General features: G+C 47.1%; 1 protein-coding gene across 1 annotated transcript; it reads right to left on the bottom strand.

The window, feature by feature from the left end:
• Positions 1–728: 728 nt before the first annotated feature.
• LOC149329261 (TNF receptor-associated factor 6-A-like) lies at positions 729–11,623 on the bottom strand. Its single transcript, XM_089559216.1, has 3 exons — positions 11,473–11,623; positions 10,003–10,226; positions 729–1,832 (listed from the first exon to the last, which is right to left on the bottom strand). The coding sequence occupies exons 1-3, from the start codon at positions 11,621–11,623 to the stop codon at positions 729–731; spliced, it is 1,479 nt and encodes a 492-aa protein (XP_089415342.1).
• Positions 11,624–12,930: the final 1,307 nt, after the last annotated feature.

The raw sequence follows: 12,930 nt of genomic DNA, 5'->3' as shown, positions 1-12,930 counted from the left end.
CTATCGCCAGAAGTTGAAGTAATGACGGTGAATAAAGAATTGGTAGCTAATCAAAAGGAATTTTGTGTTAGCTTTTCTTGTAGCATGAGCCGATCTGGAAGGACATTGGAAGAAAAGATATTAATTTTCATCTATTCATTCATGAGAAACAATCTAGCTGGTACATGAAACCCTCGCAATGACAAGCAAAACAACTTAGTATTTATTGCACATCCCTCTATTACAAGTGAACTATGTATACTCCCATTAAAGACTAGTGATACATGCGACACTAAAAAAAATAAGGTTTTCATGCAATCTGCAGTGAAGAGCTCCAAAACTTTTTTGAGCAGAGCCTCAACGATGGGCAGCCAATCTCAGTAAAGAGCTGTTTTTAACTTTGCCTCCATCGGAGCGGAGCTTCCGCCGCCTCGAGTCAACTCCCGCCTCGTGCCGACTAGCATCACTCCGTACATGATGTACCAACGCTGCAGCCTTGTCACGTGGCTGGCACAGCTACCACAAAAACACAGTAAACAGAACATTTTTCTTTCCCACTTATATCACGAATCAAATGGTAATCACATACAAAAATGCAACGGTGCGCTGGTGCAAGTGTCTTCGGAGAGCAGCCTAGCCACAGAAAGCACATGGTGGGTTACAAAAGATCACACATCACAAATCTCTTTTCCGGAAAGCAGCCGCTCTTTTTAGACTCAGTTGGTCTCATCTTCTGATTAATGACAATCTCAAGGATTCAACCCCCACCTGACCAAGAGGCTGTCATTTTCCACAAAACCGCCATCGATCAGTTCGTTCAGGTTAAGTGCATTTCGGAACCAATAAAAACCGTTGTATTCCGTTTCTGTAGGTTTTTGAAAATTTTTCTGGGAATGAATCGGCGCTGCTACATATTGCCGTTTGGAGCCGCTTTTAGGGTGCACTACACATAGGCTGACATTGCGCTGGAATGGCCACTTTAGAAAGTCGTCCAGTGCACCTTTGTGCAGAAGTATACTCGCGCAAAGTTTCACACATTCACCTTTCATACCAAGGCAGACACCAGGGGTTATGCAGTACCCGCGCAGATACACCTTCTTGCTTGCATATGCAGCGTAGCCTTCCTTTAGTGCCTTTTCTTTAAGTTTTGCAACACCGTCTACGTTGAAGATGGAGACAGCCGCTGGAGAATGTTGAAGGAATTGTCTGATTTTCTCCACTGTCGTCACTGCCTTTTCCTCAACCTCAGCTTTGATGGAAGTTGCAAACTGCGACAAGTGCTCCCGAGAAGCCTTTGTCCCCTCAACAAAATCATCTTTAAGTGTTTTTTCTAATTTCTCTATACAGCTGGGGAGATTATTAATGCCATTACTAAATGCAGTGACACAATTTTTCACTTCCTCCGTAGACTCGGTAATCTTTCTCATGCTTCTAGTCATAACGTCGTGATGATGTCGGTTCTCAGCGGCCATTTCCTGTCGAAAAGTTTCCTTGAAAGTGTTTATGGCATGCGAGACTCCGTTTAGTGCGTCAGCATGCGTGGCAGTATCAGCCACAAGGCGCTCAAAGTACCTCCTCCTTTCAGCCGCTTGCTTTTCAAGCTCTGCTCGCAAAACAGAGAAAAAGGCGGTGTCATCCCTGGAATGTGACGGTACTGCGGCTTCGGATTCAGGCGACATCACTTTTGTTCCGCAGCTGGACCGCAGATGCAAGCACACGTCGCTGTAAAGAACACCAGCCGAACACCTGGGGCAGGAAACAGAATGGTGTCCACATTCGCGCTGGAAATGCGTGGAGATCTCAGAAGCGGCCATCACAGAATTGCATCCGCGTTCTTCGTTCCAGCACCTGACCTACAAAATAAAAAAGGTGTTAGTATGCGCCAAGCAATTATAAACACATCCGACTGTGTTAGCCATTATCCGGCATCGGTATCTGTTTGGGGCTGTGAACCGAATTTTATTAGCAGAGTGGTTTGTTGGGCGAGTTGGTTTACCATATTGAAATATACCTGCGCTTAAAAGATACGGACTGAAAGATAGAGAGACACACACAAAGCGCTGGACTTACAACTGAATTTTTATTCGGGAAACACTGCTCTTTATGCACACCAGCAGCTGATAAAAATGGAAGATGGTAGCACCCGGATGACAAAAAAATCGACAAACTGTCTCGTCACATGTCCAGTCCTACCTTCCCTTTTGCAAAAAAGCCCTTTCCTTTGATAGTAGTGAAAGGGACGTGCTACTCACGCATGCAACCCCACTGTCCGCTATGCTCATGGCTTCAATTATTTCACGCGCCGTTTGGTCACGGTTCCTGCTTACTATCTTCGTCTCGTTATAGGAAGGTACATATTTACACTCTTGACAATGAACAACCAAATTCCCATCACCCTTCCGTTCCATGTCCTTCCGATGTTCACGGAGCCGCTCGTTCAAACATCGCCCCGTTTGGCCTACATATGCTTTGCCACATGTCAGCGGCAACCTGTATACCACTCCTTCTGCGCATGCGACCATGGGGACTTGGTGTTTCTTTTTACACCCCTTAGCTTTTCTTTCTGGGTACGTTACTATTTTGCATAAGTTTTCCAATTTGTCCGGGGCTGAAAAAACGAGCCTAGTTTTTACCTTCGAAGCAATTCTTTTAAGATTATGGGACACCCCATGAATGTACGCAATCACCACCGTTTTCTCCTTTTGTTTTGCTCCCTCGTTGTTAGGCACCGTACCCTTTTTGCCAAATTTCTTGAGCATGCTTTTTGCCACCGACACCAAAACCTGATCCGGATAACCTGCTTCCTTTAGCCTCACCACCTGCTGCTCAAAACATTCTTTGACTAATTCCGGGCAAGATTTCTTCAACGCATTTTGAAAACATAACCTCACGATTGCACTCTTCACTAATTTTTAATGTGCAGAGCTGAACGGAAGCAAACCTTTGTTACCTCTAGGCTGGTACATCCAAAATGTCCCATCAGGCGCCAGTGACAGCTTGATATCGAGGAAGCGTATCGTGCCTTCGTTCAGTTCTTCATATGTGATTATTAGTGGGTTAAGGGTTTTACTAAAAACAGCAAGTAGCTCTTGCACCGCAGAGTCGTAAATACCGTCAAGGTGATTAAAGACCACTAAAAAGTCATCCACAAACCGGAACACTTTAACACCAACAACTTTGTTTTGATCTCGCAACAGGATAGCCAACTTTCTGTCACATTGGGCAAGGAAAATGTTACTTAGAACTGGCGCGATACACGACCCGATGCAAACTCCCTTCTTCTGCCGATAAACCACATCATTCCACGTGACGCACGTGGCAGCCAAAGAGAAGGACAACATTTCCAGAAAATTGCTCACGCACATTCCCGTTTCATTTTGGAATGCTACACTTCTAAACTGATCAATGCAATCAGCCTTAGGGGTCAACCTTAGGGGACAACCAGCTTGAAAGCAAAGGGGAAGAAACTGGTTTGGTTTGGTTTATGGGGTTTAACGTCCCAAAGCGACTAAGGCTATGAGAGACGCCGTAGTGAAGGGCTCCGGAAATTTCGACCACCTGGGGTTCTTTAACGTGCACTGACATCGCACAGTACACGGGCCTCTAGAATTTCTCCTCCAAAGAAATTCTAGCCGCCGCGGCCGGGATCGAACCCGCGTCTTTTGGGCCAGCAGCCGAGCACCATAACCACTCAGCCACCGCGGCGGCAAAGGGGGAAGAAACTATGTGAAAAACTGGAATTAACTAGACTCGTTTCAAGTATAGACAAGAGTGAATGCAATAGTATAAAATTTATGTTTACGGCTAAGACCCACAAGCCTGGTTGTCCCCTATGGGTTATCGTATCTGAGTCGGGAACATGGCAAAAGTCAATTGCTGAATTTCTTAAAGGCTAGCTCAACCTACTGAGAATCGATGATCCGTTTTTGGTGAAGGATTCCCATCAGACTATAACTTTTCTGGACAATCACAAAGACAGTCAGTTTATGGCGTGCTCGCTCGATATAAAGGATCTATATTATTCCTTGCCACATCAGGAGTTGCTTCAATGCGTGGCTGATTGCATTGATCAGTTTGGAAGTGTAGCATTCAAAAATGAAACGGGAATGTGCGTGAGCAATTTTCTGGAAATGTTGTCCTTCTCTTTGGCTGCCACGTGCGTCACGTGGAATGATGTGGTTTATCGGCAGAAGAAGGGAGTTTGCATCGGGTCGTGTATCGCGCCAGTTCTAAGTAACATTTTCCTTGCCCAATGTGACAGAAAGTTGGCTATCCTGTTGCGAGATCAAAACAAAGTTGTTGATGTTAAAGTGTTCCGGTTTGTGGATGACTTTTTAGTGGTCTTTAATCACCTTGACGGTATTTACGACTCTGCGGTGCAAGAGCTACTTGCTGTTTTTAGTAAAACCCTTAACCCACTAATAATCACATATGAAGAAATGAACGAAGGCACGATACGCTTCCTCGATATCAAGCTGTCACTGGCGCCTGATGGGACATTTTGGATGTACCAGCCTAGAGGTAACAAAGGTTTGCTTCCGTTCAGCTCTGCACATTCAAAATTAGTGAAGAGGGCAATCGTGAGGTTATGTTTTCAAAATGCGTTGAAGACATCTTGCCCGGAATTAGTCAAAGAAAGTTTTGAGCAGCAGGTGGTGAGGCTAAAGGAAGCAGGTTATCCGGATCAGGTTTTGGTGTCGGTGGCAAAAAGCATGCTCAAGAAATTTGGCAAAAAGGGTACGGTGCCTAGCAAGGAGGGAGCAAAACAAAAGGAGAAAACGGTGGTGATTGCGTACATTCATGGGGTGTCCCATAATCTCAAAAGAATTGCTTCGAAGGTAAAAACTAGGCTCGTTTTTTCAGCCCCGGACAAATTGGAAAACTTATGCAAAATAGTAACGTACCCAGAAAGAAAAGCTAAGGGGTGTAAAAAGAAACACCAAGTCCCCATGGTCGCATGCGCAGAAGGAGTGGTATACAGGTTGCCGCTGACATGTGGCAAAGCATATGTAGGCCAAACGGGGCGATGTTTGAACGAGCGGCTCCGTGAACATCGGAAGGACATGGAACGGAAGGGTGATGGGAATTTGGTTGTTCATTGTCAAGAGTGTAAATATGTACCTTCCTATAACGAGACGAAGATAGTAAGCAGGAACCGTGACCAAACGGCGCGTGAAATAATTGAAGCCATGAGCATAGCGGACAGTGGGGTTGCATGCGTGAGTAGCACGTCCCTTTCACTACTATCAAAGGAAAGGGCTTTTTTGCAAAAGGGAAGGTAGGACTGGACATGTGACGAGACAGTTTGTCGATTTTTTTGTCATCCGGGTGTTACCATCTTCCATTTTTATCAGCTGCCGGTGTGCATAAAGAGCAGTGTTTCCCGAATAAAAATTCAGTTGTAAGTCAAGCGCTTTGTGTGTGTGTGTCTATCTTTCAGTCCGTGTCTTTTAAGCGCAGGTATATTTCGAATTTTATTGGTCGAGCTGATGCCCCCCCCCCAAAAAAAAAAACAAAAAAAAAAACTGTGGATTCTCTTTTGTCCTTGGGTCTTATAAAATGGGCGGACTGAGGAGATCCTGGGGTATCTGTTCTTTCAGCCAGCGTCTTCGCTTCGGCGGACGCGGTTGTTGCGAAGTGCGTCTCTTCTTTCCTTTTTCTCTTTCCGCTCATTTTTTAACTCTTCTCTATCTGCACGTGGCAGCGGTGATGGCTCGGCTCAAGCCAGTCGGCAGGCCCGTGCAATTTCCTTTTCATCCTTTTCTCAGTCGCAACAACAACAACTTATAAATTGTAGGACATGCAAGGAGCTTAAAAAGAAACGTCTCCACTGTGTGTATGAAGTGTGTACATTTTTCTGTTAAGTTGATTACCGTGGGCAACAGCGCGGGGCACGGTTAGTTGCGGCAAGGGGGAAAGCGAAAGAAAGGAACAGAAAGAGTGCAGGGCGCCAGGAGAACGGAGGTATGCGAGGGTTTTAAGACTGGGGACATCATCATCATCATCATCTTATGGGCCTATTTTGCGATACCGCCGCAGGCTATGCTGGCCGCTGAGCTGTTGAAGAGTGAAAATGCTCCCTGATTAGCTGTCGCCGCTACATCCTAATAATGAGTATAGGCGAATTTCCTGATTATCATCATAACGCCTTCTAATGAATGCGTTTCATACCATTACGAGCGTTTGAAAAAAAAACAATCTGTATGACCATTTTTCTGTTCATTAGGCGTACAGAAGACGATTATGCTTGATTCTCGAATGGATGTGTTACCCATAATTCCCGTCTGAGTATATTTTCCCTCTTTAAAAAAATCTGAAACTGTGGACTCTAAGGCCTGCTTTCGCTACATCCCAGGTGCGTAATATGCAGCTCTCATACAAACATTACCATATGAGCCCTCGACAGCTAATAGCGGATGTACAGTCTTTGTCAAAAGTTTAGAGCCCAGGGGGTTTACTTCCTAGCCCTGCAGTGGGACTCCTGAAGCATCCTTGGAAGTCCTACCCATTGAAGGAGGCAGAACCGGAAATCTTCTTACCCACAGGAAATTTGGAGCGGTGGAGATGCATCACGAACTACATAGTGAGGCTCAGAAGCAAACCCCTTGGGCTCCAAACTTTTGACAAAGGCTGTACTATGCTCAAGCTTAGTTTGTGCCGCGCCGCATTCCGGCAGAGACTGCATTCGATCGGAGGGAGGAGTATGTTTTATGTAGAGGATGCTACACGCGATGCAACGACAAGTCTTAAGAACCAGTTTGACTCAGTATAATAGGGTTAAATGAACGCTACCCTAATTCATACTATTAGCCGTGTGTTTACACTCATTTTGCTGCCCCGTCTGTCCCACATGCGCTACTTCAACTGAGTGATATGGAAGATATGATCGAAAGGGATTTAAAGGAGACTTCACCACTTTGTTACTGCTGTTCTGCACGTTACCCTGTAAGCACAAGCCCAGGAGATTCCTTATCTCAGGAGTCTCATCTGACCGGCGCACTTGAATAGATGCAGGAACATTTCCGACCCAAAGAGGCGCCTCCATGCAGAACGAAAGCAAACGAGAGCAGTTGACAAAACGCACGGCATTGTTCACGACGAACAGGGTCCCTTGCTTCTGATAGTATTGTTGAAGGTACCATAAGGACTTTTCGAAACCTTTAGTTAAATAAAAGGTCGAAATGGCCGGTTGGTCTGATCATACGTGGTTAGCAGTTCGAAGGGTACTTAGCGTTCGTCCGGCGACACGTTGCCGGTTGGGGCAGCAACTCCAAACTTTTTGAGACAAAACTGATTTAATCAAGACGAGACCAAAATACAAGAACTTAGCGAAAAAAGGCGGGTTAAAGAAAATCTGTCAAAAAAGGCTGTTTAAAAAAGGGCTGTATAAAAGCGGCCGAGACTGATACTCGGCGCGCTCGTCCTGCTCTTTGTTTGCAGCGGTTTTTATCCCCTCGATAATTGGGCGGAGCTTTATTACACCTGCACTCGCCCAATTCCAACCAATACCGCTGCAATGGCGTCGTAGATACAAGTGGGCGGAGCCCAGTGCTCGCCAGAGCCTGACTCTAGAGGCGCCAGTAGCGTCCACTGCTTAGCTAGACAGTCGGGGGTTTAAGAAGTCGCCGACCTCACTGACCCCCACCCACTTGACAGCTAATTCCTTTTCAATGGGGCACGGTCGTCGGCCCCCTGCGGCCCCGACAGGGCCGTTCGTGGTCCCCGTTTCCCGCGGCTTGGACAGCTTCCGAAGCGTCCGAAGCGCGCGACGCACTGTCGCCATTCCTAACCCCTCCAGACGGACACGGCAGGGGGAATTACCTACTGGCGCCGTAGACTTCTGCCTTAACACCTTTCCAAGCCAGTGCCAGCCAGAGCCCGTCGCCATTGTGCAAGGTTTCAGTTTTACACAGACGCGAAAACAGGCGGTTCTTTACGTTTCGCGAAACCGCTAACGACAGAAGATATCTCTCGATTCTAACGTTCATTCCTTACAGACCCTACTTTTCAACGCTTTGCGCGTGTTGACGAAGCTTAGCAGATAGCACCAAGTCGCGTCAGGCGTTTAGGATAATGTATTCTATCTTCTAATTGAGCGACAATACATTAAAGTCAACAAAAATGGTTCGCTACAACATTGATCCATCTGCGACCGAAAGAAAAGTAATCAGCTCTTTTTCTGGTAAAGCTCGCATCGTACAGCTAACATGTTATGTTGAACGAAAGTATGTACTAAAAGGAACTTGCATCTCTTCTATTTCGTAGTTAACGTCCCTTCCTAAAACACCGTGCAGCGTCTTAAATAAGAGTCGAGTATTCGGCGAAGGGCCGAAAGCGTAGAACTTCGGCATGAGTGCCGAAAGAAGTATTCACCTTTCTCAGAACGTTTTAGGCCTCATTATCAGATTGCGAATTCAACAATTCGTGTTGCAATGCACCTTCTGCCCGCAAAATATTCGAAGGATAAAAATAACCTCGGTTCATACCTATTCTTGTTGTCGCGTAACGTAACGATACTATTGGTTTTCATCTCCTGGAACCGGTTACGTTGGCATCTGCTCCCGTTCACATAGGAACTAAGATAAGAAGTCGCTCTGGTCATGGCTGTAACACGCCATGACTGCGGACTGCGGATGACTGCGGATTTCGCGCTCATGAGGTTCGTCGCAACCGTGAAAAGAAACGGTTCGTCTACCGCTTCCTAATGTCAAAGCCCTTGTATATAAAAAACATTATGGATAGTAGCCGTTTCCTCCTCCTTATTTCCGCACTTCTCGCTCGGTAGCTTTTGTTGCCATTACAGAACTAGACATAGCATTCTACTGGAGGATAGAGAAAACGCTCCTCGGCGCCGCAGCCCATGCGACGTAAGGCGATGCTCCAGCGTGAGGGGGTGCCAACGTTGATAACCAATGAACAATGTGTACCCACTGCCCGCATCTCCAAATGACTCATCGGGCAGCACCCCGCCGGTGGGCACCGGGTCGCGGAAGACATGCTAAGCGCCTTGGAATGCCCTAGCTTGATTGCCTAAACGCAGTAGTCCGCCAGAGTCCGCCATATTGGGGGTGCTTTTTAACGAGGCCTGCGGGCTGCTCCCGTTGCAAAACAGCTCATCTGAGAAGCAACAATGTCTGCAAGGTGTCTGTTTAACTGATATACTTGTAGCACACTAATTGCTTTCGGTTTTCGCTACTTGTACCTCTTAGCTGTTGGAGTAAATCTGGTAGCCTACAGCCGCCTGCAAGTTTAAGCAGCCCTTTAACACGGAAGTTTATGTTCTTCGCAAGTGCTGTTACTAAGAATTTTAAGAAAAGAGGAATAGCAAGAAGCGAAAAAAATGGCTCAAGCTCCGCTAGGCTGAACTTGGTTATACGGAGCGAAGGTTCGGTTAAGCATGGTTAGACGCAGTTCTCGGGGCTCAGAATGTGCAGGGTGGTCCGATTCGACCTGTCGTCGTTGATACACTGTTCTTGTTCTTGTTGTTGTTGTTGTGACTGAGAGAAGGATGAAAATGAAATTGCACGGGCCTGCTACTGGCTCGAGCCAAGCGACCACCGCTGCCACGTGCAGAAAGAGGAGAGTTAAAAGAGCAACAACTGCGTCCGCCGGAGCGGACGCTGCTCAAACAACAGATAAGCGGCCGAACAGCGTACGTGCTTTTATTTAGGCGAACGTGAGTCACGTGATGAGGCGCACGTGCAGAGATAGCGACTGCCGCCGGCTCTCCCCGTCGCAGCCGCGGTAGCGATGAGCGGCGAGTCACGTCGTACGGCGCATAACAACAGTCGCGCTCCTGTGAAGGTCATTTTCAAAGCGCGACATGACCTTCATCGTTGGATGCGAGAAGTGGAGCTCTCGCACTGAAATTGAAGCGGTATCAGGACTCCCAGGATTCTATGAATGTTAAGTGGAGACTCGCCACTTCTGCATATCGTCAGCGTTAACCCATTAACGCTGTCATATCATACCCATAAGTCAAAGCTTAAGCGTTCGCGCCCGATTTTTTTCCTTTCCACTTACCTCTCTCCTCAGCAGCTGCTCTGCAGGAATGTCCTTGCAGTCAACCTCGTCCTCCTCGTGGCACTCATAGCCGTCGAGTGGACATACGTGCAGGTCTTCCTCCATGCTCTGTTCGTAGCAAGACTCGCACAGCACGTGCATGCAAGGCAGCGATGCTGTCCTCTGTAGCTCACAGAGTGAGTACGGCGTCAGGTAGGGGCAAGTACAGAGGGCAAAACGCTTGTCTAGAACATGTTGTGGGCGTGTCTCGGGCTGAACACGCAACATCTAGCCATAACATTTGGTTAAAGATGGTCTGGATGTAAGCATGTGCAGCTAAACTCATAGGATTTCATCGTTGTTTTTTGCCTTCCTGCTCGCAGCAGCTTTGGGAGCTGCGGAACACACAGTTAGGTCGCTCTAGATATGTGTTTTGCCCTCTGTACATGCAGGGGAGAAATATGGAAGATGGTGTAAAAAGTGCGATGTCTTCGCGAATAAAGTAATAAGCGATGGGCACCAGATCAGGTCAAGGTATTCGCAATGAAGGCTTTTAGAGGAGAAGCAGGAGGGGCATTGACCGACGAGGAATCACTGAGCGCTAAGGACTCCTGTTCAACACGAACACAATTGATCATGGCGTTATGGCTCATCAGGAAGTCCCAACCCAAGATGGTATCACGAGAACAGGTTGGCGAAATGATGAGTCCAGTTGCGTACAGAACTGAAGTAGCGTGGCTACTTATCGCAAGGAGCCGCAAAAAGTTGCGGCCATGGCAGAAACTGTAGCACCGGTATTGACGAGTGCCAGGACAGAAACACCCGCTACGAAAAGTCCGATAAGATTGTCGGGATAGAAACGAGGCCTTTGACACTTCACTTGCGGCGCAGTTCTCCGTCCATGAACAGCAGGGGCATCTAGTTTTGCCGGAAGTGTAGGGCGCAAGCGAATGGAAGAAAGGGAGTGTCGACGCGGGGAGAGTGAGCGCTGTGTAGAGATGGGAGAGACACCTGGATAAACAGGACGTCTCTGAGGCGGCGCGGCTGTCGTTGAGTGTTGTGTGTGAGGCCAGAAGCCGGCAACCCGGAGAGGCTGCTGGGATACTGGCTGACGTCGACGGCAGTGCCGGGCCACATGACCAGGCATTCGGCGAGAGTAACAGAGGGGGTTGTTGTCACGAGTTCGTCAGCAATTCCAAATTGGTAGAAGTGGTCGGAAAAAAAGCCCTCGTCGCTTCAGAGACCTGAAGCACAGGCGTTTGAGGCGCATCGTAGCCCAAGTGGTAGTTAGGTGGCTTCAGGGGTGGAACGGGGTTTGCGTAGGTCATTTGGCCAGCGACCGGAGAGGGCTGACGTGCTCGTACAGGCCAATGGACAGGTGGAAGTGCGTCAGCCACACCTTCGTTGATGACGAGAGTAAGTGAGGGTGTCAGGTACGTAGAGGGCCGGGATGTGGTTGCAGAAGGGAGACCTGACGAGCAACTTCCTCACGTATGCAGTCCTTAATCTGTTGCCATAGCTCCGAGTGGTCAAGTCCAGCTGACAGGCCGGCACGCGACTCGTCAGGCATGGTGGGCTGGCGAGTGAGGATACTCTGGTTGCCTAGCTGGTCATAGTTCTGACAGAGACTGACAACATCCATCATTACCAAGCCAGATCGACTAGTTAAATCACAAAACCTGAAAGTGCAAAGACGCAAAAGCACAACCGAAACCCTTTTTAGCGCACGCAATCGCATAAACACGAATGTGCTGTCACCGTATAGTATATTTCCATGCTGCTTCTCTATATTATTGTTACCAATTATCATGCCCGCATTTCTTATTATGCCATTGTTAAAACATATTTTAGTACTACTCCTTCTAAGGTCTTAACCAAACTCAGTTAATACGGTCAGCATTGAAAGTGTCTAGAGAAACGCCTGAACAAAGAACATTAGAGTGAATTCTGCTTGTCGAAGCAGGGCTAGTGGTGCGTTGCCGCCCCCATAGTCGCATCCTTTCGCAAAGAATTCCAATAATACATGTTCAAAGGTTGTGTGAAATCTGAAGCCCTTATCAAGATTGCTGGCATTGTTGTTGGCGTCGAAATCTTATACGGGGCTCATAAGCCTCAACTGCTTTTCCAACGCTATCGTGCGGTCGGCATTGTGACTGCCGGTGGCAGGATCTCCGTCCGATATTGTGAGAACCGCCCTCCTGTAATCAATGCTGTTTCCATGCAAACGCTGTTTTCTCCTGATCCTGAGTCAGCCGAGAAATTTATTCTTGAGATTCAAAGCAGAAGTTTAGGCACGTTACAAGATATCCATGTTAAAAAACAAGAGAAACGAGACAGATACGGTGTACTATCAGCGTCAAATGAAATGCGAACAAAACACCTGAAACGCGAGCACAAAAAATCAAGCATATTAGAGGCTGGAGGTGAAATACAAGCGTGGGCTATTAACATTTCAGAAGAGCGTCTTTTCGGCTTCGATGGGAAAATGAACTGCTCATGTATTTTGCCTCCCTAGTATAATATCTGCGATTTGTGCAGTTCGCGTTTCAATTGGCTTGTTCGCGTTTCAATTGACGTTGACAGTACATATTTTTTTCAATTTGTGTGCTGAGCCTGTATACATTACGCTATATTTCACAGTAAGTTTTTATTTTTATTTCTTGTCCTAATTAGGCGTAGCCTCTTTAAGGTTTGAAGACCGCATTGCGCGAAAGTTACTTTTTTGTGAAGTTCATGAATCGCTTTATAATCCAGCGTTACAAAGAACGCCAGTTCACATCACCTGTTCGCCAAATATCTCCCCATTTTTACCTATATTAAAGGACGGTTTTGTGATTTATGGGTTAAAAACATCCCAAAGCGGCTATGGCTATGAGAGACGCCGTAATACAGGGATCTGGATAGTTTCGACCGCCTGGAGTTCTTTAACGTGCACCCACATCGTGTAGT

Source organism: Amblyomma mixtum, chromosome 9 (assembly GCF_055824585.1).
Source record: "Amblyomma mixtum isolate Tamu chromosome 9, ASM5582458v1, whole genome shotgun sequence".
In the NCBI taxonomy this organism is placed as follows: Eukaryota; Metazoa; Arthropoda; class Arachnida; order Ixodida; family Ixodidae; genus Amblyomma; species Amblyomma mixtum.
The sequence above is the reverse complement of the archived record's forward strand: the minus strand, read 5'-3'. Positions and strand labels throughout refer to the sequence as shown.

What these genes read in the sequence shown, in the direction of transcription:
- LOC149329261 (XM_089559216.1), bottom strand. Translation starts at nt 11,623, where the DNA reads ATGGATGTTGTCAGTCTCTGTCAGAACTATGACCAGCTAGGCAACCAG. An exon ending in ACAGATTAAGGACTGCATAC is followed by an intron (nt 10,227 to 11,472) that starts GTGAGGAAGTTG and finishes AACATGTTCTAG; the next exon opens with ACAAGCGTTTTGCCCTCTGT. An exon ending in AGCAGCTGCTGAGGAGAGAG is followed by an intron (nt 1,833 to 10,002) that starts GTAAGTGGAAAG and finishes TTTATTTTGTAG; the next exon opens with GTCAGGTGCTGGAACGAAGA.